At 27.7% G+C, this 27,846-nt stretch overlaps 2 protein-coding genes across 8 annotated transcripts; both read left to right on the forward strand.

Annotated features, from left to right (window-relative positions):
- The first annotated feature begins 308 nt into the window (after positions 1 to 308).
- Positions 309 to 17,513, forward strand: LOC132943325 (uncharacterized). Of its 7 annotated transcripts, XM_061012276.1 has the most exons (11): positions 309 to 933; positions 9,986 to 10,161; positions 11,327 to 11,475; positions 13,919 to 14,077; positions 14,151 to 14,221; positions 14,306 to 14,406; positions 14,484 to 14,793; positions 14,861 to 15,076; positions 15,232 to 15,555; positions 15,637 to 16,163; positions 16,498 to 17,513. In XM_061012276.1, exons 4-11 carry the CDS (start codon positions 13,975 to 13,977, stop codon positions 16,820 to 16,822), a joined length of 1,977 nt encoding a protein of 658 aa, XP_060868259.1. In that variant the 5' UTR covers positions 309 to 933; positions 9,986 to 10,161; positions 11,327 to 11,475; positions 13,919 to 13,974; the 3' UTR covers positions 16,823 to 17,513. The 7 variants fall into 7 exon arrangements, with proteins under 7 accessions (XP_060868259.1, XP_060868258.1, XP_060868257.1 ...); XM_061012275.1 differs by lacking the exon at positions 11,327 to 11,475 and having other exon boundaries at positions 9,968 to 10,161; XM_061012274.1 differs by lacking the exon at positions 11,327 to 11,475.
- Positions 17,514 to 23,674: 6,161 nt separating this feature from the next.
- LOC132943985 (homeobox protein TGIF2-like) lies at positions 23,675 to 26,415 on the forward strand. Its single transcript, XM_061013183.1, has 3 exons — positions 23,675 to 24,041; positions 24,155 to 24,309; positions 25,996 to 26,415. Exons 1-3 carry the CDS (start codon positions 23,865 to 23,867, stop codon positions 26,114 to 26,116), a joined length of 453 nt encoding a protein of 150 aa, XP_060869166.1. The 5' UTR covers positions 23,675 to 23,864; the 3' UTR covers positions 26,117 to 26,415.
- Positions 26,416 to 27,846: the final 1,431 nt, after the last annotated feature.

Here is a 27,846-nt window from a genome sequence, read left to right on the forward strand (position 1 = left end):
GGTAGGTAGGTTAATAGTGGTTAATTTTTGATTTACAGCTAAATAACATGCTTTACAAATGATTTAGAATTTTTTTTGTTTTTGATGCAAAAAATGGCTTACTTTGTTTGGGGGGGGGGGGGGGGGGGTTGACCGTATCGTCAAAAATGCGTGGTTGCCGAAATGTCCGTACACCTGCATGCGCACTGACAATATGGCCACATGGGAACGGATGACGATGAACGACTTATCTGCGGCGTGCCAACAATAAACAATACCTACGTAATCGCTCGCGCTAGGATTCGTACCGCGAAAACAGTAATCGTCACCGCCGCGCAGTGTCGAGTGTTGCACGTACACGCTCGGGAGTTGGGACGCGGGCGCGACGTGTGCGCATTATTATAATAATTATATTATTTCGTATTTTGTATAGTATAATAATATTATAAATCATAATATGTAGAGAGCCCGAGAAGTACCTATAAAAATATTTCTTATATATTATATATTTTTTATAATTTATATTATTATTATTGTCGTGTTGTAATAATCTGCGCGGGGTAATCACAAAATAATATCATTAACAATATTATCATTGCGAACAAAGATAATAATATGATATTTTAACGTCGGTGTTTCTATATAGTGTTTATTTCAATGAGCAGCGTTTGCGCGGACCGTCGGCTTACGTAGTGATCAGGAGGCGGTACATACGCAGTTCGGCTATCGACGATAATACATTATTATAATTATTATTTACGTTGTCACACGAGTTGGCCTTTAATTATCACCGGCAATGAGATGCAGTAGGTACGCCAATAACGTTCCACCTGTACAGATGCAGATGTAGTGATGCGTGTCCGGCGTTTCGACGTGACCCACCGGAAAACGCAGCACGTCCTCTCGAGCACGCGGTCGTCTTTGGCGATAACTCAAAACCGTCTGAAAATATAGGTAGGTGGGGTAATGAGTAGTTTTTGTAGACAGTTACACCTTATATTATCTAGTTATTTAAAAGCCATATAACGTTTTTATTTCAACAAGGTTTATTAGGTGCATACCTACACGTCATAATATAATTATACTAGGACACGTTTTTAACAGTTTATACCTATACTTAGTGGTCATTTCATGTTGTTTGTTACCGAACAGACGTATTTAGTATAATGTAATAGCGCTACCTTTAATCAGTTTAATGTATAATATTAGTTTTAATTATTACAAAAACCATTTTTTTAGCATCAGCGTTAGGTTAACCAACGTCTTAAAGTCCTAACCTATATATTATAATATTATTCCTTTTGTTGATTAGTCTTCAGTTACGAAATGCTATACCTAATTGTAACAATCTTAATTCGTCTTCGAATTGTATTAAATTTTAATTCAAATGTCAATAAAAACTTTAAAAATTATTAATCGATTTTGGTCCAAATAATAGATTTAACAAAATATCAGTACCTATAAATAAATCAAATGACCATTTTAAATTAATATTGTATAACATTATTTACGCTGTAATAAAGACATGTGCAAAGTATTTGCTAAAAATATTAATTTTAGTTATTCTAAAATAATTCTCTCATACTTTTAATATTTAATTAATCAATACATAATATATAAAATTATATAAAATATTATTTTATAACTACACATTATTTATTATTTTTACTTAATATTAATATTATTTCAATATTTCATTTTTAATTTATTTTAATTTATAAGTAGAATTACAAAAAACATTTAATTCATAAGTCACTATACATATAGGGAAGTCTCTTAATCCTATCACTTTTCAATACTTGTATTATATTTTTATCTAATCAACTACGCATATTGTTCAATTACAATAAGTGCAATCATTGACAATATTCTATTCAAAATAAATGGATATTTATTTTATAATATTGTATAATCATTATATTAATATATTATGATAAGTACCTAAAACCTATAAGTCATAAACTGTATCTGTAATAATATTATATCTCTTGCAATTTTTGAGTATTACAGTATTGAATTATTTTCTAATTGTTTTATTGCAATAAAAATGTAAAATTAAATTAAAATAGCAATACAACGTTTTTACAATACTCGGTAACTAAAAACTTTAAAGTTATTAGTTAATTTATACTAGTTAAAAATTAGAACAGCTACACAGCCGTATTTTAATGTGGGCAGCCTTTCGGATATCTACTAAATTTCCAAGAAATAATACCTGTGTATAGGTAATAGGTATATAATAATTAATATATTATAAGCAAACAACCATCACCATACACTGCGTAGTTTCTTTTGTCCCTTCACCCTTGTCCATACGTTAATTTACATCGATGTAAGTATATAACTATATAATTAGTATTAACACTATAAAGATTAGAGTGAATTGACCCATAATATAATGTAAAGGTAATAATATTATCTAGAGCAGTACGCAGCTTATTTTATTTATATTATTATTTTTAAGCAACTTTTTGAAACTGTACATTTTCTGCGTGATGTCCTAGATAATAATATTTTATATTACCTTTACATTTTATTATTCACTCTGATTTTAAAAATAATAGGGTAAAATAGATAATAATTGTTGAAGCCAAATTTGCCATGTTGTACGTTTGTAAGATAGAGACCACACATACGGGTGTAGCGTCCTCTTAATAATAAGATTAATGGTTGTATATAATAATTAGTAAGTATATTTGCTACAATAATTTATTCTGAGAACTGTCCGACAGTGCGATAATATTTGTCAACAATCGTACATATTTTGTACCAATATACATTTTTCTTATAATAGTGATCATTGGGAATACAAATAATATTATGAAATTTGGGAAGTTAGGTATTTATATTCTCCCTAAATAATTATAACATGTATAATGTATTATATTATACTCACCCAGAACAACGGGCCTAATTTCTGATGGATACGCTAGCTGATCTATATAGTTGCTATTCCTTTTTCCTACACTGATTAAAAAAATATTTATATATTATATAAAAATTTATGTTTGTTTGTTCGTCCTTTATTATAGAGTCAAAAAATACTGGATTTTTTTCAATAAAAGTTATATCGATAGGTTCTTTGAATATCGGGGAGAGTTTGTAGCTTCGTTTTTCAACCCATATATGTCGCTATAGGGAGGCTCACACAAGGCCCGTACGCAGGATTTCTTCATGGAGGGTAATGAAACAGTGCAAGGGCCTGGCTCCAGTGGTGGATCCGGGGGGGGGGGGGCTCCCCCCGACCTCTTCAACAGACAATAGACTCTTCTTTTTACTTACAGCTATATTTTAAAGTGTGTAATGTATTTATAGCTTAGAAGTAATTTTTTTAGGAGCCCCCCCCCAAAAAAAAAAATTAAACCCTGGATCCGCCACAGCCTGGCTTACACATGAATTCTGTTTCAGCTTACAAAAATCGAATTCTTTTTTTGTTTTATATAGTTACCATTGGTTACAGGTAATAACACAGTTATTGTTATTGGATATAATTTTCTGTATATCGATATACAATGATCATTATATTTTGTTAAAATTTTATTTTAATAATGCTATTCCATATGAATGTAAAATTGAGTGCTATCTATCATTTATGAGAGGCGAAGTGTATAATATTAAATATAGTTGAGGTTTATATACTTAAAAAATACTTAACTGATTTTGACAAAAAAACAAAAAAACAATTGATAATGTTTTAACTGATCCAAAACGGATACAAATAAACGATGGATAGATCATTTAATAGTCAGCTGATATACAATTAATACGAATATTAGTCGGGTTATATCTAAATGACGCTGTACTTTTTTTTCTGTATTAATTGCTCATTGAAACGACTTCAAGGTCTTTGTCAATGCGTATCACGAGTGGGTAGTAGGGAGATCATGTGATATATTTATCACTATATGCATGATACTACCCCCTTCTCCAAGAGGAGACATGTGTGGTCTTCACTCCCAGTGGAGTTGGATCTAGTTGGAAATCGGATGACGCAATCGGACAACAGCACGGGGAATTATTGGTGATTGCGTAGAACCACACAAATTGTTTGCACTTTGCTATGAATCGAACCGTTGTGTAAGTCGTAGTCAACTACGTGACCACTGCGCCACTCCGGTCCCAATATATTAAAATACACAGTTTTTAACAAATTGGCATCAAATTATGTACACCTATTATTATTGGGATCCCGGACGGGTCGACAAGTAGTCGACCCATTTTGACGATTCTACTAAAGTTTAGATAATTTATATAAGTATTTAACCAGTTATTATAGAGTGACTTACCCCTATAATACTAATAGAGGGGCTATTAATAATATTAAAATCATAATCACATATTCGTTTTTTTCTGCTTAAAATTGGCTACACGTAAGAAAAAAAAAGAAAATTATTAAGCAGGTGAATTTCCCATATCGGTTTCATTTATCCCGAGTAATACAACTAGTAATTAAAAAAAAAAGTCTGGTTGTGTTGGATATTAATTTATTATGCTACACCAAAACTAAGGCAATAGCAAGTAATTTTCCATTCGAGTTCAAAATTCATATATAAGTGTGGTTAAGAGTAATTAAAAAAAGTAGCTTAAGCTTAATTAGTCATTATTTTCCTGAAAATTTGTAATTTAACTAAAAGTTATTGATATTTACTAATTAACTTCAACATAGCTTGGTTAATTATTTTTCAGGGTGACAACTTAAAAAAGTTAAAGACATTAATGAACCTTCCCAGCTTTGTACATATAGGCATACCAAAAAATATTTATACACATTTTATTTTGGATAGATTAATTTAATTAAAGCGAGTTATAAGTATTTTGAGATGTACAAACAATTTACAATTTTAAAATACTCATAACTCGCTTTAAAATTAAAATATAATAAAAAACTGATGAGATTGGTTAGATAATAATCTTACCTTTAAATTTTATAAGAGGTGAATTCACTCTAATTTTAAAACTAACGGAGCTACACGTGTTCTGCTGAGCGTACAATTTGCCATGTTATGCACTTGTAAGACGGAGACAACAAAATGTCGGTGTAACGTCCTCTTAGTTAAACTAAATTACAATATAAATAAGTACAAAAATATCTAATCATACATAGATTCTAGGTTATTTCTTATATTCTATTTTATTAAATTATTTAAATATATATTTAATTTATCAATAGTTGAACATTAAAATAAATCAATATGAAATATACTAACTTGTTCCATACCTCTATTCATAGGACAATTGTAACCATAATTGGTAAACTGGAATGGGACATAAAAAGTGTTTAGTTGTCTAATGCTCTACGATTAGGAACCAGGAAGCTTAAGCTTGAAAGTAATTCTGGACAGTAGACTTGTCCATTAGTAGATTAAAAATAAAACAGAGATTTAACCTTTCCCTACGTAACTCCAACGATTCCATGTTTAAAAGAGATAATAGTGGCTGGTAAAAAGAGTGAAGTAGACGTTGAATGTCGCTGTTAAAAGACAAGTAACAAAAAAAAACGATTTCGTATCACTTCTACTGCTTGAATAGCATTATATATACGTGATATAGTTTTAAAAATATTTTGACTATCTTTGTATCGATAGACATTTGACTTTTTTTACTTCTTAATTTATTTTAGAATTTTTGTACTAGGTATAACATTTTTATTGGTTAGTAAAAAAGCTTAAACAATTTAAACCAGATACTTCAAAAGTTGAACTTATAGATATTTAAAAATATCAACAATACAGTAACATTTTTTTTTTATAAGTGTGAAATAATGAAATATTAATTTTGACGAAATTTACCAATTTCCAAATTATTTAGTAGTCAAAAATGCATTGAACATTCAATTACCGTATCAAGAAAATAATTATATAATTGGTTTTTTAACTATAATTTTTCATAAATTATCCTAAGAAATAGATGCGACCTCACTTCTTTGCTCAGAACCGCTTTTGGTATAACTATTACCTACAATGATTTTATCGGGAGTTTTCCAATTGCGCTTAAAATTACCTTTTCATATACCAATAATTACGCTCGGTATTTCCTGGGTAATAACTAATAACTAATATTCATTATATTCAATAGCACATATAACAATATTTTTATTGGAATATAATGAATATGGACATTAATAATACATAATATATTATAATCTAATATGCGCAAATATATAGTTACAATTAAATAAATCACTATTATGATATTATTGCTTTGTTATAATATTATTATTTATTATAATATTACAGTAGGTATATTTATAGTATATGATTAAAAAAATTTCATAATTTATAAATATAGCTTTTTTCATATTTATTGTTATACAACGTCAATAATAGTTAGTGCATTTATAATATACCTAATATACATAAACATATCTTAAGTAGTAAAGTATATGCAGCGTAATTGGTATACTGTCCTAAAATATAGGCAGCGCAATTGGTATAATACTGACAACTGACCCTAAAATACAAATTTTGTTTTAGGCGCAACTGGTCCATAGCTCCCCATTACATTACTCGATATTTACAACTAGGGCTCGGAACTTCATGCACATAAAAATTAATAAAAAGCATGCACTTATATGCTTAAAATAGTACAATAATGCTTTAACAATGTGCATTTTTTTTCTTAAAATATTTATAATTACAAATATTTTACTAAAAAAATTTTATATTTTATAATTTGTTCTAAATATTTATTAATAAAAACGGGAAATTGTATGTCATATGTCAACTATGAATGTGAAAACTCTTACAATATATATTTTTTTTTATTGTCAAATTTTTAAATTATATTATAAACAGATATCATTAATCATCAATAATTATGCTCTACAAAATAGCAAAAATCAAAAAATATTATGCTATAAAACAAACTATAAAATCACTAAATATGCAAAAATATACTCTATAAACTATTAATATTTTTTGTCGTGAAATTAATGTTAAGCTTATAAAACTTAGAAATAAATCTAATAGCTGAAAAAAACATGCAATTACAAGAAAACCCGATATTGTGTTTTAAGTTCACTGATTATTTTATTTTGTATGTTTTTAAAATTATATTTTAATCATTTAATATTTTAATTATATATTTTTTTTTAATTATATTTTAATATTTTATTTTTATTTGTATACAAATAAAATTTTCTCATTAAGTATTTATTAGCATCGGGTTTATCAATAATTTATTCTCGCCACAGCAAATTGTTTAATAATAACTATAAAATGATAAAATAATTTAATGACATATTCCTGTATAAAATGGCTAGTGGCTACCAATAATTATGATTATTTACTTAATTTATTTTTATTTTTTATGCGTACACTTGAAATATTTTATTCATTTCATACCGGGATTATTTTAATCTATCAGATACATAATAGTAATTATCTATATCTTAGTATTATGTGGGTACCTATATAGTATCTTATTATTCTACTCTGAATAGCTTATTTGATAAATATGTATTTCAAAAAGTACTTTAATTATTTGTTAAACACTATGTCATGGTAATAGTTATTAATTTGACTTAAAAAAATACTTGATGATATTTTTACATATAATATATGGTATTATAAAAATATATTCTATATGACTATATATTATATAATATGAATATAACTCAATATCCCCAACAATTTATCGGTCAATTAATCATACTGTATATAATACTAGTAAGTATAAACCGTGTATTTGATTTGATTACAGTTTTTAAAAATATATCAAAGTACATACAATTAAATACTAATTGGCACTGTGGCATTTAGTATAGCGCTTCTATGAATAATCCTTAATAATGTACTATAATGACTTCAGAAACTGAAATTATTTTCAAAACTAATTATTTTCTTAATTATTCTTATGAATTAAAAAAATCATTAAAAATTAGATATTTTCATTCTATGAGTGTCGGGTGATGAGAATACCTCTAAAATCCCAGGTAAATATGCCACTGTTTTAATGATTCATAATAATATAGCATCAATAATATATTTATATGATAATTGCCAGCATAGTAACTGGTGTATTTTATTATATTTATATACAACTACAAAAACACCGTGTAACACGTCATCATAATTTATTATTTTTGTTAATTGTTCGTTTACATTAATATTGTCATATTTCAACGGTTAAACATTAGGCTAACGGAGATTATTTATTTACGAAACAAGTAAGTTTGTCTAAAGCTCATATAGTTATCAAATTTTATAATCTGAATTGAAGATGAAATTTAGAACGGATTTTAAATACCTTGGATTAGTGGATCATCATTTAAACTCATTTATGTACCTATTGTATTAAAACAATTAAATTATTAAAGTATTACAAGTTAAGAGATGAATGCTATGAAAATTATATGAAATTTTTATTATTATATTAGTCATTCGAGCGTGGTTTTTACGATGTTTATTGTATTTTGTAAATTATATTTTTTTGTTACGTAACTTTATAATCCAACTATTCTATAGTGGTGTACTGGTGTAATTAGCTTGAACTAGGTATGTTAATTTTCGATCACTTTTAGATCAAATAGATATTTTAATATTAAAAGATCTATAAATGTGAGATTTAATTTTATTAAAATTGAATTGATATAATTTAATAATATTATTGTGATTGCATGTCAATATACACTAGTAAAATATAACATGTTCTATGGCAACCATTACAATAAATTTCCAGCACTATTCCTTTCACTAGTATACCTACTTTTAAATGTTAAATTAATTAACACAGACGTAGAATCTAGTATACACAATCTAGTACCCTATCCTATATACAGCACTAAAGCACAATAAGTAACAACTATCGTGTGAAATGGACTTAATTCTATCCATGATAGTGACTAACGCCGGTCCCCCTACCAAAATAGTAAAACTTTAAATTAAAAAAAGTAGTCGGGTTCATAAAAATGTACCTGTGCAAAAACCTTTGCTTTATGCCTTTATACTCGCATTAATAATAATACCTATAACCTAAGATAGGTACAATAAATTTAACAAACCAACTAAATCATTCATCATATTATGGGTAATTTTAAACACAAAATGTTCGTAAAAATAAAAATTCAAGTACATACTGACATACTATATCATAATAATTAATAATATATAATACAGATTTCTAAAAATGTGTATGACGTTAAAGTTATAAATATATTAGTCGTTATATTTATACAAATTTAAAATAATGTCACTATTAATTATGTTAACGACCATAAAATATCATAGACCCATAAAATCATATTTTGTATTTATATTGTCTATTGCAATAGCCATGCTATACCTACCAATACCTACCTACCAAGTACCAATAGATGATTGAAGTAACCATACATTTGATTTGCAATTTATTTTAAGACTCTAAACTTAAAATATCAAAATCTACAAATATTAATTCTGGATCAAAAATGATTTTCCTATCCCCCCCATTCTCCTAGATCTCATATAATAATATATGCTTACTGCTTAGGAATATTCAACAAAATGTTAATGATGATAACTACTTTTTTCATACCTACTTCGTATTATTACAGCAGTACCTTCATCTTTATAATTTATAATAATAGAAAATTCACAATGTTACTAGTGTTTATTGGCAATGGCCAATGATTATAATATAATATTTATAAATGTTTGTATTTATTGTTTACTATTGCATCGGTGATATATTAATATAATTATTAATTGATACCACGACAAAGTCTTAATAATTGTATTTATGATTAAGAAGTATAATTATTATTAAGTTAGTTGATATCAGTGAGGAAAAACAAACCCAACGTAAAAAAAAAATATAAAAATATTATTCACACGCACATTTGACGTTATAAAAATAAATTGAATGGACAAAGGTGATGTTGTAGTACACGGTTCGTCTCGGTAAGCAATAAAACTAGGTATTAATAAATTAAAAAACAAACATCGTGTGTCCCATTTATTTCAAATCAATAACAACCCATCAAAACGTACTTTATAATTTGTCACTCTAGTTAATATCGTACGCGTAGGTCTACTGGCATATACGGTAAACGCTCTTGGCCGTCTGTCAAGTCCACCAATACGAGCCGAGTGTGTGGGTACGCACTAAAGTTTGACCGGCCGGCGCGCCTGCACGAAGGACGTCGTCGTCGTTCGGGTGTCTTCTTCGTCGTATTAATACGACCTAACCTACAGCTATATAATAGTATGTATACGATAAATAATAATATATATAATATATACAGATATGATTAGTGTCCTGTGTCAGGGACGACCGCGGAAAATCGGTCCAATGCCGATCGAAATATGTACATTCAATCTCAACCCAGAGTCTAAAATATCTATATTTTCGTACTGCACGTTTTATATTAGGACATATTTACCCTCTCCCCTCCCCACAGATCGTATACACAAAACTATGCGACCACCCAACCAAACTTCAGTAATCAGTCAGACTGTCAACTGCCACTGTATCAGCAGATATAAATTATTTTTGTTAAATTGAACGGTAAAAAAATTCGATATTCTTTAATTTTAATTCATATAATATAAGTTATTGTGGCAGTCGTTTTTTTTTTTATTCAATGAAATAAATATTAAAATTTTTAGATATAACATAGGAGTTATTATTATAATTTAATCTAAAATATTAAAAAACGACCTCACAAAACTTAGAAAAAAGAAGGTAATTAATATAAATATTCTCACAGAATTTAATTAGGTTAATTTTTTTTTTAATAGTAATTAAATTCAAATCTCAAATTTAAAATGTAAAAATAATAATAACGAATTTTCATATTACAGTAACTGGCAGGCTACAATTGACTTTTTAATTTCGTACTGCAAAAGATTTTTGAATTTCAGTCTAGACGTATAGGTATATCGTAATTTATATGTTATAGTAATTTTTTTTTCTTTAAACCAAAATCACAGTTTTAAAAATGCTTCTTGAAGACTGAAGTAACTGCAACGTGCCGCCCTACTTTCGTGTAGTTATATTATAATACTTGTGTGTCTGTCGCATTCGCCGGAAGGCGTTTTCGTGATACAACAGCCTCAGTGGTGGCGTCTTAAGTATTGTTTACGATGTCATATTATTATGTTTATACTTGGTGATAGTCACTGTAGTCGTTATTGTGTATCGGCAACATTTGGTCAAATAAGATGGGTGGTCGTCGATTACGCGCATTCACATTATAGGTAATGACGCGTTCAGAGAATAATTTATAATAATTAAAAATTCAATATTATTGTCTTATCTTCGACGCGTACCTACTACCTACCATTAATCCGTATTGTATCAGCCGGTCATTACGTCTTCTACTACAACAGTGTACTTACAACTACCGTGGTCGTATTACTGATTACAGGGTGGTGTGCGCGGTGCGTCGTTCGAGCTGTATACAACCGACGAGACAGCCGATCACTAGATTGCGCCGGTTTTATTCTATAAGTATACGTCCGGTCCGGTATTCGCCAACGCTGTCGCCCCGCGATGCACTACCGTAGTCCCGTCCTGGTGCCGTTTTATAATAATAAAAATATATAATATAATATGAAACTATTTTTATACTCTAAAGACTAAATTATGATCGTAAGTCGTAACGTGTAATATTATGTTACGTACTTTACGTGTCCCGCTTATGTACTGTTTAAGAAGATGTCAGGTTCTCTCTCTAGCCTATGCGCAACATAGACAAAACGCATTAACGCAGAATGATTTTTTCTATGTTTTTATGTAATCTTAGGTACAAAACAGATAGAGAATAATATTTTTGAGGGAATGACATATCGATTTTATATTTTATTGTTATTTGACTTTGTATTCGACTTTGAAAATAAACAAAAAAATGTTGTAAATTTATATTATGTTTAAATTGTTTTGAGACAATATTTAGACAAATCGATATGTCATTCCTTCAAAAATATTATTTTCCATCTGTTTTGTACCTAAGATTACATAAAAACATAGAAAAAATGATTCTGCGTAAATGCGTTTTGTCTATGTTGCGCGTGGGCCAGATAAAGAAAACAAATAGTGCGCTGACATCGTCTTAATAGACTTCACCCTGAATGCACACAATATGCATTGTATAATAATATGATACATTAGGTATAATACTGTACATTATTTTATACATCGTATACACTTGTTTTCAGGCGCCTGCAAATTACAATGTATGCGTTTTCTAATTTTACACCAGTTAAAAAAAAAAAATAACAAAAACAAAAAAAAACCTCAGTCAAGTGATTTAAACATCTGTAATAAGTAGGAGGTATGTGTGTATACATTAATAGAAAATTGTTACAAACTCAAGAGTGGATATACCTACCTATAATCTACAGTCTGCACCTATATTCACTCATCTTTTTTTATCCGTTATTTACAATTCCACAAATTACTTACCGCCAAAATTATGACTCATTGTTCATGTATTTGTCTTATGAACTCAGTCTTATTTTATGGATGGCTAATAAACAGTGAGGTATCATACCTACTTTGAAGTATGTCAAGGGTAGGTGAAAAATACAAATAATCGAATATTTAAGTAGATAGTAGGTATTTTTAAATTTCTTATGAGGTTCATTTTTACTAGATAACTAAAAATTAAAAACTAAATTTATTTAAGCCGCGTTGATTTAATTTTAAATTTTAAATTATATGATTAAACAACCTTTTAAAATATCTATTAATTTTAAAAACGTTTCAAATGTGGTCAAAGGAAATTATTAAACCCACCTCAAGATTTTACACAAATCGATTAATTAAAAGTTTAAAATATTAATACTGTTAATAGATACCTAATGTGTAATGACTATGTTATGACATCGGTGTATTATAGGGAACTTCGAACGTGTTTTGCTATTTTGTTAAATTCCCAATAACTCACGATAGATTGAAAAAAAAACATGAATTGATTTGATTATAATTGGTATTTGGTGATTTAAAAGATTATTAGATTTTGAATGCTCTAATAAATGTATATTTTCGTTTTCTTCCATAGTTACACGAACTGAAGGGAAACCGCGTAGACATTACTACCCCGTCAGCAGAATAATTTATAGCAGATAAATCAACAATACAATCTTACAAGTTTCTGTATACAAAGTCAAAATGTCAAACCCAGTGCACTAGCGGTCACCAATGAATATAATATAGGTTTTATAATCGTGATTTTTTTTGTTTCAATGGGCACTTTTTTGTATTAGAAAAATATGGTTCGTTCTTCCACTTTGAGTGTGGTTTTTGATAGGAAATTGGATTTAATAGGTACTATGGCGGTGGAAGGGGTGGGGGAGAAATGTAAAATATTATGAGTACCTTTCAAAATAATTGGGTTAAACAAAAAAATTAAGGGAAAACGAGAACTATATACAGACTTGACATTTTCATTAAATATTCATTTCAAAGACATGAAATAATGTTCAAAACATTTTTATCATTAGTAACTACCTACCAATTTTACATATTATCACCTGTTTAATAATTCGTGCATTTTACTTTATTTATTATCTATATTATATATAATCGTGTAACACTTGAATATCTCACTTATTCAAACAACATCGAAACATTCAACATTCGTTCTTCTCAACAATTAGGTATATATTACCTGATTTATACGATTATTTATTATTCATAAATGTAACGAATCACGATCACTTGTATAGTTGTGTGTCAAGTTATTATTTGTTATTCCATAATAAATTATAACTCCTTTGTTTAAACATGTATTTCAAGGAATTTATTATTGTTTTTATTATTTTTTTAAAAACACCGGGTTTTTATTTTTTTTTTGTATATAATAAAATGGATATTGATCTGATCGGAACATTTATCCACTCTATATAAGAAGCGTTAAAATAGTATGCCTCTGTAGTATACGTATTTACTAAAAATAAACAAAATCATAATGATAATGTATGAAATACATTACACAACATTATTTTTTGTTAAACAGGGTAGTCGATTCTTGAGGCAATTAAAAAGTATGTGGCGATTAGCATAAGAATTAAAATGACGACGACTCATAAGAAACACAAGAGAACACACAGTAATCAACAAACTATAGAACCATACTATACTATTAGATACCTATTTATATTTGTTACAACATTAGGTAAGATAAAAATAGCCATTGTTAAGCTTAATGTACTATTTTTTTCAATGAGTATTTTTTGTATTTTATTAAGCGTCAGTGACGGTGTATCACATTCATCAAGAGATAGTGAGGCCGAAACTCGAACATTTGGTAGTTTACGAAGTAAGTTGCAGCTAAATCATGCATACAAATGATATAATATATACTATTAAAGTACTTAAATTCAATAACGTTTAAATGTTATAGAATTTAACTGATCGTGACCCAAGAGTTACTTGTCAGTTTCCTATACTTAACCCGTTCGATTCATCCATTCTCAAATACGTGTTCGTACCCAAACCTATAAAGTGAGTAACATACCTATGTATATATATAGTTTTAATTAAGATTATTAAATAATTTGATCACTTATTTCCTTATTTAGATGTATGGAGAGGTCTTATCGTTTGACTTACATCAACATGAGCACAGGGCTTCTACAGTTCAACGCGTCAGGATTCGAAGAGTCCGGTTATTCCTTGACCTCAAATACGCTTCGTTGTTATTATCAAGAAATTAATCGTCCAATCGATGATGATTTTCGTTTAGAGTACGGACCACAAATTCCCATCACTGGTTTTCATGAACCTCTCACGGATTTCATATTCGTATCATGCACCAATTTATTTGGCATTACTGTATATAGTAACTTTCACGCATATGCTAGAAGAAGGCCAGAAGTTAGGAAATTTAAAGTAATATTAAATATAACTCAAGAAAATGATCTTAATTCAATGGATAATTATTTTATTTTATTAATAGAACGATATGGAACTAGGGGTAGCTGTAATTGGAATCGATTCTATTTCACGTTTAAACTTTATGAGACAAATGGTAAAATCGTATAATTTCATTAACAAAGAAATGAGTGGTGATGTGATGCATGGATTCACCAAAGTGGGTGAAAACACATTTCCTAATGTGATACCGATGCTAACCGGCCGATCATTCATCACGGAACATAACAATAAGTTTGATGTATGTGAACAATATTATATATTCAATAATGTGACTAAATTGCAATATTTAATACTTTAGTATTATAAAGCAAAGCGAAATAAATAATAACAATAACTACAATTTAACAGCTAATAATATCTATAATAGTTTTTTTTATTTGTGTATACATACAGGACTGGCCGTACATATGGAAGGACTTTAGTGAAGAAGGTGCCGCGACTTTATATGCCGAGGACCAGCCAGAATTTAACATGTTTGATTATTTAGCAAGAGGGATTACTTTACAGCCAACTCTGCATTACATGCGCCCATATTGGTTAGCTGTGGAACAGTCGATTCTATATAAGATGAGCTCACCTGGTTGCCTTGGACCAACGCCTAAACATCTTATCTATTTCGACTATTTGAAATCATTCCTAAAAGTCTATAAAGACTCTCCAGTGTTCTTGTTCTCTCTTTTTAACGAAGTTAGTCACGACTTTGTCAATACTGTCGGTGTAAGTGTGTTTTTATAGGATGATTAAAAATTTAAATAAACAATATTTCAAATTAATCAATCTTGTATTTATTTCTAACAGGTAATAGATTTAGATTATATGCAATTCCTCAAGACTTCTCTCCAAGAAGGGCTTTTTAACCGAACTGTGATTTTTGTGCTCGGTGATCATGGAAACCGTATGGATTTCATTCGGCGAACCAAAGTGGGAACCATAGAGGACCGGATGCCAATGGTCACCGTAATACTTCCAGAGTGGGTAAGCACGAAGTATCCATCCTGGAAAGAATCCCTCCGTGATAACCGTATGAGACTGACATCCACCTATGATATTTATGCTACATTCAGACATATATTAAGTACATTGAATAATCAAAATAAATCAACTGATATCAAACCACACTTACTAAATAGTATCCAAGACAAAAACGTTAAGAATCATTTTTCAGCTACTAGTACAGGCTTATCGTTTTTTGAACCCGTTCCATTAGTTAGAGATTGCAATGCTGCCGGTGTAGCTCAATGGCTGTGTGTTTGCAACGAAGGTCGACAAAAGCGACTTGATCCAGATCACCCATACAGCCTTGCAGCATCAAATGAAGTCATAAGGTTAGATTTACATATTAAAATACTAATAGGTACCTACTGCCTACTGGCTACTGATAATTATAATCTGTATCTAAAAAATTATCATCAGAATAACTACCATGAAAAAAAATTACAATATAAAATATTTTTTTGTGGAGTGTTCACATATGTTTTGTTTTATTTTATGGATTATTACGTAAAGTATACAAACATTTAAATGTAAATATATTTTTCAATTTAAATTCTCACAAACATTTATGGGATAAAATTATTTAGTATGCATTTACATAATATTGTAGATATTCAATGAAATAAATTTAATAAATTTAACCTAAAAATAATTTCATTGTTTTAGGTATTTTAATGAACTATTAGATGGTCTTGAAAATTGTGCTGAAATGAAATTGGCTTTTATTGAACATACATATTTGTACGAAGCACCGCAAAAATATGACGATGGTAAAGTGTACGAAAAATCTGTTCAAATAACATTCAAAGCCTCGCCAGGTAATGGATACTTCGAAGCCACACTTGGTATAGAAATAAATAATGGATCCCAAACATTTGAAGTCATTGGGCAGGTCTTTAGAATTAACAAGTATGGAAATCAAGCAGACTGTTTGCCCAGAACGATGCTCGCTAAAATGCCAATTTTGAAAGGAATTTGTTATTGTGATTAAAATATTAAATATATAAATATACATTATAAGAAGTATTAAGTATTGTATTACTCGACTGTACAAATAAATTGTTAATTGTTAAACTATGAAAATGACTGAACAATTTAGTTTAATATACCTATGTAGACATACACATAATATAAACTATAAATATATTTCAAACAAAATTGTTTTTATAGAAATTATTATGATAACACCTTGTCAATTTAATATGTGTTAATTATGAATATAATGTTAATTTTTAATACAATATGTCAATATGTACCTATTTATTATAGAGGTATCTAATACTATTGTGATTTAATTTTCTCAGAATTTAAGTTAAGTGTATTTGGAGATTCATTTATTTTTATATTATATTAATTGTGTTATATTCAAACTTATACTCCTAAACATTAAAATTTATTTCTATTTTATACCTTTAGGTAAATAATTACCTCAGATAAATATTGTTGTCAATACCGAAAAATTATAACACAAATATTGTTAATGCCTATTTAAGTATTTATTTTTATACGTTTGTATAATAATATAGGTACGATTGTATAAATGGGTATCCAATATATATATATATACAGAATGTAACAGCCTGTTTCTAGGAAGACATGACAGATAAAATAATTTTTGTTCTAATCAATATTTAAAATTTTTTTTTATGTATTAAATGTTCTAACTAATTAAATAATTTGTATTTTTAGAATGAAAAAGTTTTACACGTACCTATAGCCTTTAAATTATAAAACCAATATTTTAGTTTTTATTTTTAGCTCGATCAAAATTGAGGTAAAAAAAATTGCAGATGATGTTGTGTTCTATGGGACTTTCTTGATGTTGCATAAAATATTCACGATATGGTATTCATGGTGGAAAAAGTTATTCAATTTCTAACTTAAAAAGATTTCCTGAATAATTACAAAAATTACGTTAAAACGACCTTTTAATTCTGAGACGGCGATTTGTTAATTTACGGGTGAATATCGAATGTCGAAAACTTCAAACGCTTGTAAAAAATTAACTTGAATTTCCGGTAAACTTTTTTTCTTTGATAAATATAAGAAAACTTAAGGGGGATCTTGTATGAAATGTTCAAATCTTAGATATGCATAGCACATTTTTTATGAATTTCTAAATCGAAATAATTTACCAATTTTCGTGATTTTGATGAATTTTGTCAAAGTTTTAACTTAAGACGCTCATAAAAAATTGTTGTAGATTTGCGCTCTAACTATTTTTTGAATTTCCACTAATAACAACTTATGAAGACTGTTATATTACATTTTCAAGTTTTTTGACAGGGCAAAAATTGTTTTATCGACAATATTAAAAAAAATTAATAATAGTTGGGCACGGCTATAGTATAATTTGCCTAGGTAAATATATTATATTAGGCTAATTCGATAAATTACATTTTAAAAACAATATTCATCTGCTTAACAAACTAAAAATTGTATCACTTCAAGGTCTTAAATTACGTAGGTACAAAGATCCAAGTGGGTACCTACATATGAAATGTTGTGTATTTAAAACTTCTAAATATCAGTTTTTACTCACGGATATTATGATTTATGCAAGGTAAGATCTGGTACCTATACCGTACATTGGTTTTCAATCATCTACAAAAAATATATTTTAAATATAAAATATATAACACATAGGTTCTATTATGTTACTATACAATCTCGGCTATTTTTAAGGAGTTCAATATAGGCAATTTTTGACTGACGACTGTTAATACAATTAATTCCGGAGCGCTTCCCACGCACGGGCACGTTCATCGTTCATGTCAATTTAATAATGAATTACACAAATATAAATAATTTATTTTGCATTTTGTCAAAAAAATCTATTTTTTGCCAATCATATTAACTAACCTAATTATCCGATAAAATTTCCTGAAAACATATTACATTTGACTTTTTTACATTTTAAAATTAATTTTTCAACTTCAATATGTTAATGTTTTAAAATTCTTAATATTCAAAATCTAAAAATCTAATTTTGAAGGGTTAAGTAGTTTAATTTCAAAAAAGTGGCCAATAGTCGTTTTCAAGAATACTTCATGACGAATTCAAATATGTTTTCAGAAATTTTATCTGATGAATTATTATAGACATCATTGTTGACATAATATAGGTCTATTTTGGTAGAAAACAGAGACGGGATCGAATCCCTTAAGATTTATAATAATTATTAACATATTAGGTATAATAATTAAGACAGCTACCTATATAAAAGAGAAAAGAGTGGTTATTTTTTAACGTTTCATGAGAACAATTGAAATTATTCCGAGTATTAGATATTGACAATTTGTTTTAAAAAACAGGCAATAATAGCTTTACTTATAAAAGCAACAATAAACATAGGTAGTTTAGTAGTTAAATATTTATTTTTTTTTTATTGATCATTGAGCCCGGCATCTATGGCCATTAGCTGTTTGTTTGTAAGGGAGGATACTGTTGGTTGGTAAACATGTGTGTGTAGTTTTAGCAGATTTTTAATTGGGCACCCGTAGGTATCTGCTATGCCCGGGTGGGGGATGGCGACACTTGTTCTCCGGACACCGTGACTTGCCCGGAGCAAAATGCCGCCCGTGAACCGAGGTTTGAACCAGCGCGGTGTGCGTCACAACCGACGCCTTAGTCCGCTCGGCCACTCCATCCCCCAGTTTAGTAGTTAGTACCTACCTCATTAGTCATTTTAGATTCTGAGTGAAACGATAAATGTATTGTTTTTACAATGATGTGTGTTTTTTTTTTAAATTTTTTAAATAATGCATCGATTTTTAACTTCAGTATCATGTTTGATGGGAAAATGAATATTGTTGATGCGTTGGGGAGGTAAAAATTTAAAATTCCCAATAGTTGTCAAAAGAGCCGGGAAAAACGACATAAAAATTGGAAAAATTGGAAAAATTGGAAAAATTGGAAAATTGGAACGAAGGAAAAAACGGGAATTATTACGCAAAATCGGTTTTCCACCAAACGTAACCTAACCGATTTTGGTTTTTCGTGTAACTCTAAAACAAATGAACGTATATAAATGAAATTTTCTCTGGTCGTTTATATTTGCATTTTATATACACGATAAAATTTTGATTTGTTTTGAACTTTTCGGAACATTTTCAGTTTCCAAATTTTTAGTTTTTTTTTTCTATAAATATCATTGAAATTATATTTGTTGAGTAAAAAAGCGTGAAAATTTAATGCACGGCAAAAAATCTTTTTTTTTGGGGGGGGGGGGGGGCTGGGGAAACGTTTGTTGATATATCGTTCTAATATCAGTTGAAAAATATTAAAAATACATAGGCACAATTTTTTTTTATAAGCATTTAAAGTTCAAATTTTGACAAAATTTATCAAATTTAAAATTTAATTATTATTTTGTAGTTATAAAATGTTTAACTTTTGTAGCTAAGGATTGAAAATTAAAACAAGGTTCCACGTAAATAGGTAAATATATAAATTACTTTATTCACAATAATATCATCAAATATACTTAGTAATATCATAGGCTGACTGACCGTTTTCGCTCAAAATCGTTTTTCTTATACAATGATATTATATCATTGAATTCAAATTTAACACCATCTATTCCAGTGACCCACTTGTAACCTACTGTACAGCAGAGCGACATCCACTTACCCACTTTTTTGTCATTATTAATACAATTATTTACTATTTATTTCTATGAATTGATTTTTATAGTTCTATTTGGCTCTATCTACATGTTTATTGTTCAAAAATTACATTAATATTTATTATTTATTTATTTTTCATTATTTTAGATTCTTAGCGGATAGTGATCAATATATTAGTTTAACAATGATTTATGTATTTTTTTTATGCCTGAAGACATCTTTTATAGGTAGTCGAAAAATAACTCTGATCTTTAACTTTGGGGGAGATTTCTATAGTAGCAATTAGGTTTTAGTTGGTACTTTTGGGAGTTAAAAGCTAGTACTTTACAGTATAATCGAAAAAGGTGGGCACTTGGAATACAGCTCCGCTGCACAGTGCAAAATTCTAACTTCATCAGACACTCATAAAAAAATATTGTAGTTATACGCTCAACTTTTTCTCAATTACACACTAATAACATCTTACGAGGAACCTTGTTAAACATTTACAAGTTTTTTTACCAAACGAAAAATTATTTATCGACAATATTTAAAAAATCTAAAATTTCTTATGGCTATAAATAGTTTAAAAAGAAAATTGTATGATTTATGGAAAATTGTCATATAAACATTTGGTGAAAAATTGCCAAAAAACGAGTGCAAAAATGCACTAACTATTTTGTAGTTAAAAATAGACTTAAACATTTTTTTTTTCATACCTTAATGTTAAAAATGTACCTATTACATTTGTACGTAAAATATATGTTGTCGCATAACTTTTTCTAACACAAATTTAAAATAAATGTTATTCGTAAAAGCCACATTAATTGAATTTCAAATTTTTACGAAATTCTTTAAAATCACTAATTATTTTGTTAACATTTATGATGACAGATCGTTTGCACTCAGAATCTTATACAATGACTTATTATCGAACAGTTTAACACAATCACTACAGTGACTTACAGCATACTGCGAGGTTCACACTTCACTTGACACTTACTATAGGTACAGCAGAGTGACACTCTCGGTTTTCTTATTTAATTTAATTAAATTTGTTAAAACTTTTAATAAACTATTTTAGATTAAAATGGAAAAAACATGTTCTACGTATTATTTAGGTATAACTAATATTATAATAATAATACTACTAATATAATATGTATTTATTAATTTATTATTAAGGCCCCTGCAAATGTGTCATTTTTAAGGAGTTGTGCTAAGGCAATTATTTCGTTCCTGCGATTACTGATCGTCTTTGTGTGTGTAGTATAAATGATCATTAGTGTGTGTATACTCCCCTACCATCACCCGCAACCCGCATCAATTTACACTTCATTGTCATTTCTTATCTGGTTTATGGTCGCACGCACACACATGCACAAGACATTTAAAGTCATTAGCAGTGGTCGAAGTGAGGGGGTTACGGGGGGATGGCATCCCTCTACTTTTTTGTACTTAAATTTATCATCCCTCTACTTATTTTGTCTAGAATAACGCATCCCTCCTAAGACTTGTGTTGTAAAATTAAATATCATATTTATATATTATAAGAAAGTTTTTTATTTTTTCGGTGAAAATAATATTGTTTTATAATATTGAGGCCCGGCTATATCGTGTTGTTTAGTATAGGCAGTTTCGCCTATACTAAAAATGATAAGTGTTGATAACAAATGTTACGTCATACTATATCTGCCCGTATATCACAGAAAAATAACAATATTGATGATAATAAGTAGGGACGTAGCAACTAGCAATAAGCTAAAATATCTAAACGTAATTTCTGACAATATCTTGTTGATAACTTATAAGTAGATGTGTGATATGTGCGAGTCGATCAATTTCTAAATTTAGCCCATGGATAGAATACTGTTACTGCTTAAGTTTCTGTTTTATTTACTTTTATTACTTAATTAAGAAAAAGTGATGTTAAATTAAGTAGAAAAAATGTTTTACCTACTTGAATATTAATAGATTATGTTATATTACATATCATATTTTTAGTATTAATTACAAATTTAACTATATAACCTTAAATCTATACAGAAAAATATTAGAAATAAAAATCAGTTTTGACTAAAATTTGAAAAAATGTATTTATTTGTTTAATTTTAAAGATTATTTATGATAAAAAAAGATTGTAGTGTTTTGATGCATAAACAAAACGTGAACTATACAAAAAATACAAAAAAAAAATATTATACAAGGTGCGAAGAATGTTATAATGATATCAGGAAATCTAAATTGTAAGGCATCCCTCCACTTATCTTGAGCCGTTTCGACCAATGGTCATTAGAAAACCAATTTATGGACGTGAAATAGCCGTCGCACTGTCAAAAATTAAGGTACTTCTAGTGATTCGATTAAAAAAATGTAAAGATGTTTGTGTTGGTAAACAAGTTTACTTTGCATCGGTCGGAGCACTTTTTCAATTTTAACAAATTCTTGACGAGAATAAATATTTTACATTTTATAAATTTATACATTTTTGATATTGAATATATTAAAAAACATCTAAAATATAAAAAATATGCTCCGACCGATGCAAAGTAGACTTGTCGACCAATTAAAACATCTTTACATTTTTTAAATCAAACCACTAGAAGTACTTTAATTTTTGTCAGTCGATAAGGTCGTTTTGATGAAAAATTAATAGGGTTTGCAGGGGCTTTAATAATCAATATGCTGATATTTATGTAATGCAGGTTTAATAAAATACCTATCAGTTTGAGATATTAGTTTAATTTGAATATTAATTCATGATTTTCACTAAAAATGTTTTTTTTTTTTTTAACATTTATTTAGAAAATATACAATCTGTAAGGTTTTTTACAATAGGCATATATGCGGCGTTTATGTGATTTTAACGTGAGTTAACATGATTTTAAGGAACTACCCAAGACTAAAAATTTAAATTGTAATTATGTCGGTTGTCGGTTGTATATCAGTAGCATATATCGGAAAAAGTGGTAAGTATGGGCCCTATAGTTGTATCCCTATAAAATCAATATTATATTTTAATTTTTCACTGAATAAGACGAACTTATTGTATAATATAATAAACATGAATAGGTAGGTGTAATAATATATACTATGAAATAGTTAATACAGGCATACAGCGATGTCCATTCAAGCACTTCACGAAATTTGTTCTCTTTGACATTTAGATTAGAACACATGCCTCTACTATAAATAGGTTTTGACAGCAGTAGAGTTTGACTTTTACAATTAGCCGGTATACCGGAACAACTTATCTGACCAATAATTAATATACAAGAATAATATTTATTATGCATTAAACTATATACCTAGTATAACAACTTACACTCTTTTCATTTAATTTCTTTCGTTTAACTAATACTAATATTTAAATTATTTGCTCTAAATAATAAATTTCCAAATTAAATTGGCACGGGTAGAATAAATATGGCTAAATTCAACAGGAAACTTCAAGTTACGGTAAGACCACAGAAGAGACCAAATTTACCTAAAGCTGCCGTCAATATATTAACTAGATGGCTTGAAGAAAATTGCACCAACCCCTATCCATCCGAATCAACAAAGAAAATTTTAATGGAAGTTACAAATCTTACTAAAAATCAAGTAGGTATTTAATATAATTTATATACATATATAATATAAAAATTATACTTTTTTTAATACTACAATTATCTTAAATAATAATGATGTATTTAAAAAATGTCCTAATCGTATAGATTTACAATTGGTTCATAAATAGCCGTCGTAGAATTCTTCCAAACATTTTAAAGGAAAAGGATATAGACAAAAGTCTAATACTATTGAAAATTAAAAAGTTTACGTGTTTCACTCGTAACAGTTTTGCTCACCATTTTGAAAAGAAAACTCAATGGTATGAATACTATAGATATGATAAAGCCTTTAAAGTTTAAAACAAACCTACATAGTGCCTATAGTGATTTAGTTTTAAATGCAAAATTGCGTAGATTATTATATAAATAGGTAATTATGAGATAATAAGTACCTAGTGATAACTATAGGTAATAACCTAAAAGTAATAAATCTAAAACTATAAATATTTGTATTTTAAATAACTCTTAAAATGTAATACAATATTTATAGATATAGGAGACAGATAAGGAGCTTAGGAAGTTAGAGCACCAAGAACCTTCTTCAAAACTATAAATTATCATCATGCATTAAAACTTTATTTTAGATTTTAAGCAAAACGATGGTCAATGAATATATGTATTTTACAATGATGTGTGTTTTTTGTGTCTGCTAACATAAAAACAAATATATTTTCAACTTTGAGAATTGTATCTGGTAGAAAATTGGATATAGTTGGTATTTTGGGAGGTCAAAAGTAAAGAATTCCCAGTACTTTTCAAAGTAATCGAGAAAAACGAAAATTAATAAAAACCCGTTTTTGACAAAATTGATCTTCTTATGTTATTGTAATTAAAAAACGAATAATCATTGATATTTGAAATGTTTATAATAGCATTTTTAGTACATGGTATAATTTTCAAAATATTCTTTAAGCAATAGACTTATAGACGTGGGACATTTTTGAATATTTTTTGTTTTTTTACATAAATGTCTTTAAGATATTTTTCGTGAGGTCAAAAAGCTTGAGAATTAAATACAAGGTTTCTCATAAGTGGTTATATATTAATTAAATTAAAAAAGATATTTTTAATTGATATTTTAATTTAAATGTTTAACAAAATTAAATATTTTTGATATACTGTAGGTACTTTTTATTTTTGTAATTAAAAAATATTCGTGGGGACTTACATGATGTGAGCGTATATTATTATATTTCACTATAGGTACATAATACAATTTTCAAAATATTTAGATTAATTTTCAAAGATTGCCTTTTTATATATTTTAAAATAAACCATTATAATTTATAATAATTAATCGCAATATGGGTTGACAGACTGCCTACGCTCAGAATCGTTTTTAAATGCATTTGTAGAGAAAATAAAACGTGATAACAACAATAGGTAGTCAATAATAGGTATATACGTCTATGGCTTATTATAACGCTGTAATTTAACTTATGTTATTGTCTGACTGTCTGAATTATAACTTAGGTACCTATATTATTTATTTTTTGATTCTATTATCACCTACTTTTTTTTACTTGTAATATATTCTTTACTTATAAGTTGTAAGTTAATAACATAAAACTTATAATATTAAAGTATTGAAAAACAATTTGCAGTGATCTTTATTGTGCATACCTATGTTTAAACACAGTATGGGCGTATAGCCATAATAATTTATAATATTGAATTCTGTTACCATTCATCACTAAATGACCTAATTATTATTTTTAAAAAATCATATTAATACCTACAGCACTTGTATATTTAATATTACACCTGACATTTGGTTAATTAATTTTTATTTTATCATGTTATGACGAATAGGTAATACAATTTATTATTACTTTATTAATAAAAAACACACGCATGTAACTAAAAATTAAAATAGCAATGTTAATTAAAAAATCAATCAGAAGTTAAATTAAGAGTATTATTTACCTATAAATTTTATTTTTTAGCAAAACCACCAAAAAATTGCTTGAATCAGAAACTAATATTGAACCCAAAAACGAAGATTACAATTTGCAATTACTTGCGGAAGTGGCTACTAAATTGCCAAGAATCACATGTACATCATAATATACATTATATAAGTATACATTATTTTCTATGTACGGTTAGTCAATAGGTTCATAATATTATTATAAGCATTTATTTGTTTTAATTATAAGTGTATTTATGTTAAGTACAATAAATTAATTACCTACGATTGTTACCTTATTAGTTAATACTTAGATAATATTGGTACCTACCTTAGTATCTTTATATAAAAGAGAACAGTAAGTCATTGTGAAATACCCAATAAATGTACCTACTGTGAGAAAATGTAAAATAAAATAATACTTATTACACATTATATTATTAGGTATGTTATAATGATGTGCATTGACAAATATATAGTTCAAATTCATAGCTAAAAAAAATAATAAGAATTATTTTGTCTGCGAAGGAAACTAATATTTTATCGTAATTATTTGTTTTAATTTATGAACCATTATACCTAAATATAAAAAATGCAATACATAATAATAATAATATATGTATATAGTATAACTTGAGACTTCATACAATTATTTTCTATTTTTGTTATTATTATTATTATTATTATTATTTTAATTGTTATTATAAAATTATAATTTATATTAGTTAAATTATCAGTGTAAACGATACATATTTGCTTAATCTATCATGTATTCAATATTCATGTATTAGATGATGTGAATCCGTAACACGCAACGGAAACGATTTCTCAATAACTGAATAACCTAGTTAGTAGTTACTGATTTGAAGATGAAATTCAGTTTCCATTTTTAAAAACACATCGGGCACAAGAATATTATTATAAATACATAAATTATAAGTATACATAATATAAGATATATGATATATTATGATTATGTAAACGTAAACCTATAAAACAAATTATACCATACATTAATAATTTATATTATATTGTAAATAATACAATACATACCTACCTATCATAAATTTATCCATTTAATATGTTTGTGTGAGTGATATAACGTTTCGCCGATATTTATATAGAAGGCAGTATATAGTCTTGTCTACCGTCCATAAATCTATCACACGCGTACCTATAGTGAAATTAAATTCACTCCAATAAATCATAAATTGATAAAATATATTTCTATTATTAAATTTTTTACTTAAAAATAGTTGTATAAAGTAAAAGAATAACAAATATAAGGTATCATTTTTGGGATTTAAAATAATCCAAAAGTAAAAGAAACCTTACATAAAAGGCTACATAAATTATAAATAACAATTTTGTATTTGTTTTTATGTTTAAACTATGGCGTATACTGTATTTATGTTATTAACAGTTGGGCATACTAAAGCGATATACTTTTAAAATATACGTATATATACCACCTACGACCTACCTAGGTGTATTATCTAGTATGCCTACTTAACAAAAAGGAATGGAAAATATTTTTAAAGGTAAGTTATTATATCATTGATTTTATTGTATTAGGTGTATTAATTGTATTTGATAATTTAATATAATTAATGGTTATAAGGTATACCTACTAATTTTTTTTTATTTATTTATGATTTTTGCATAGTTGTATACTTGTGTAATTGTATCTTGTATGTATGACGAAATAGTTGAAGCCTTGAAGTCTGAATAATTATAACAAACATCAGTAACTATTTACTCGATACTCATAGGTCATCACAGCCTCACATTTTAAGTAGGTAGGTAGGTACCTATACTTAATATAAAACCACAGCCTTTATACAATATATTCAAATTTAAGTCCACATAAGTGATGTATAAATATAAT

Source organism: Metopolophium dirhodum, chromosome 4 (assembly GCF_019925205.1).
Source record: "Metopolophium dirhodum isolate CAU chromosome 4, ASM1992520v1, whole genome shotgun sequence".
Classification (NCBI taxonomy): Eukaryota; Metazoa; Arthropoda; class Insecta; order Hemiptera; family Aphididae; genus Metopolophium; species Metopolophium dirhodum.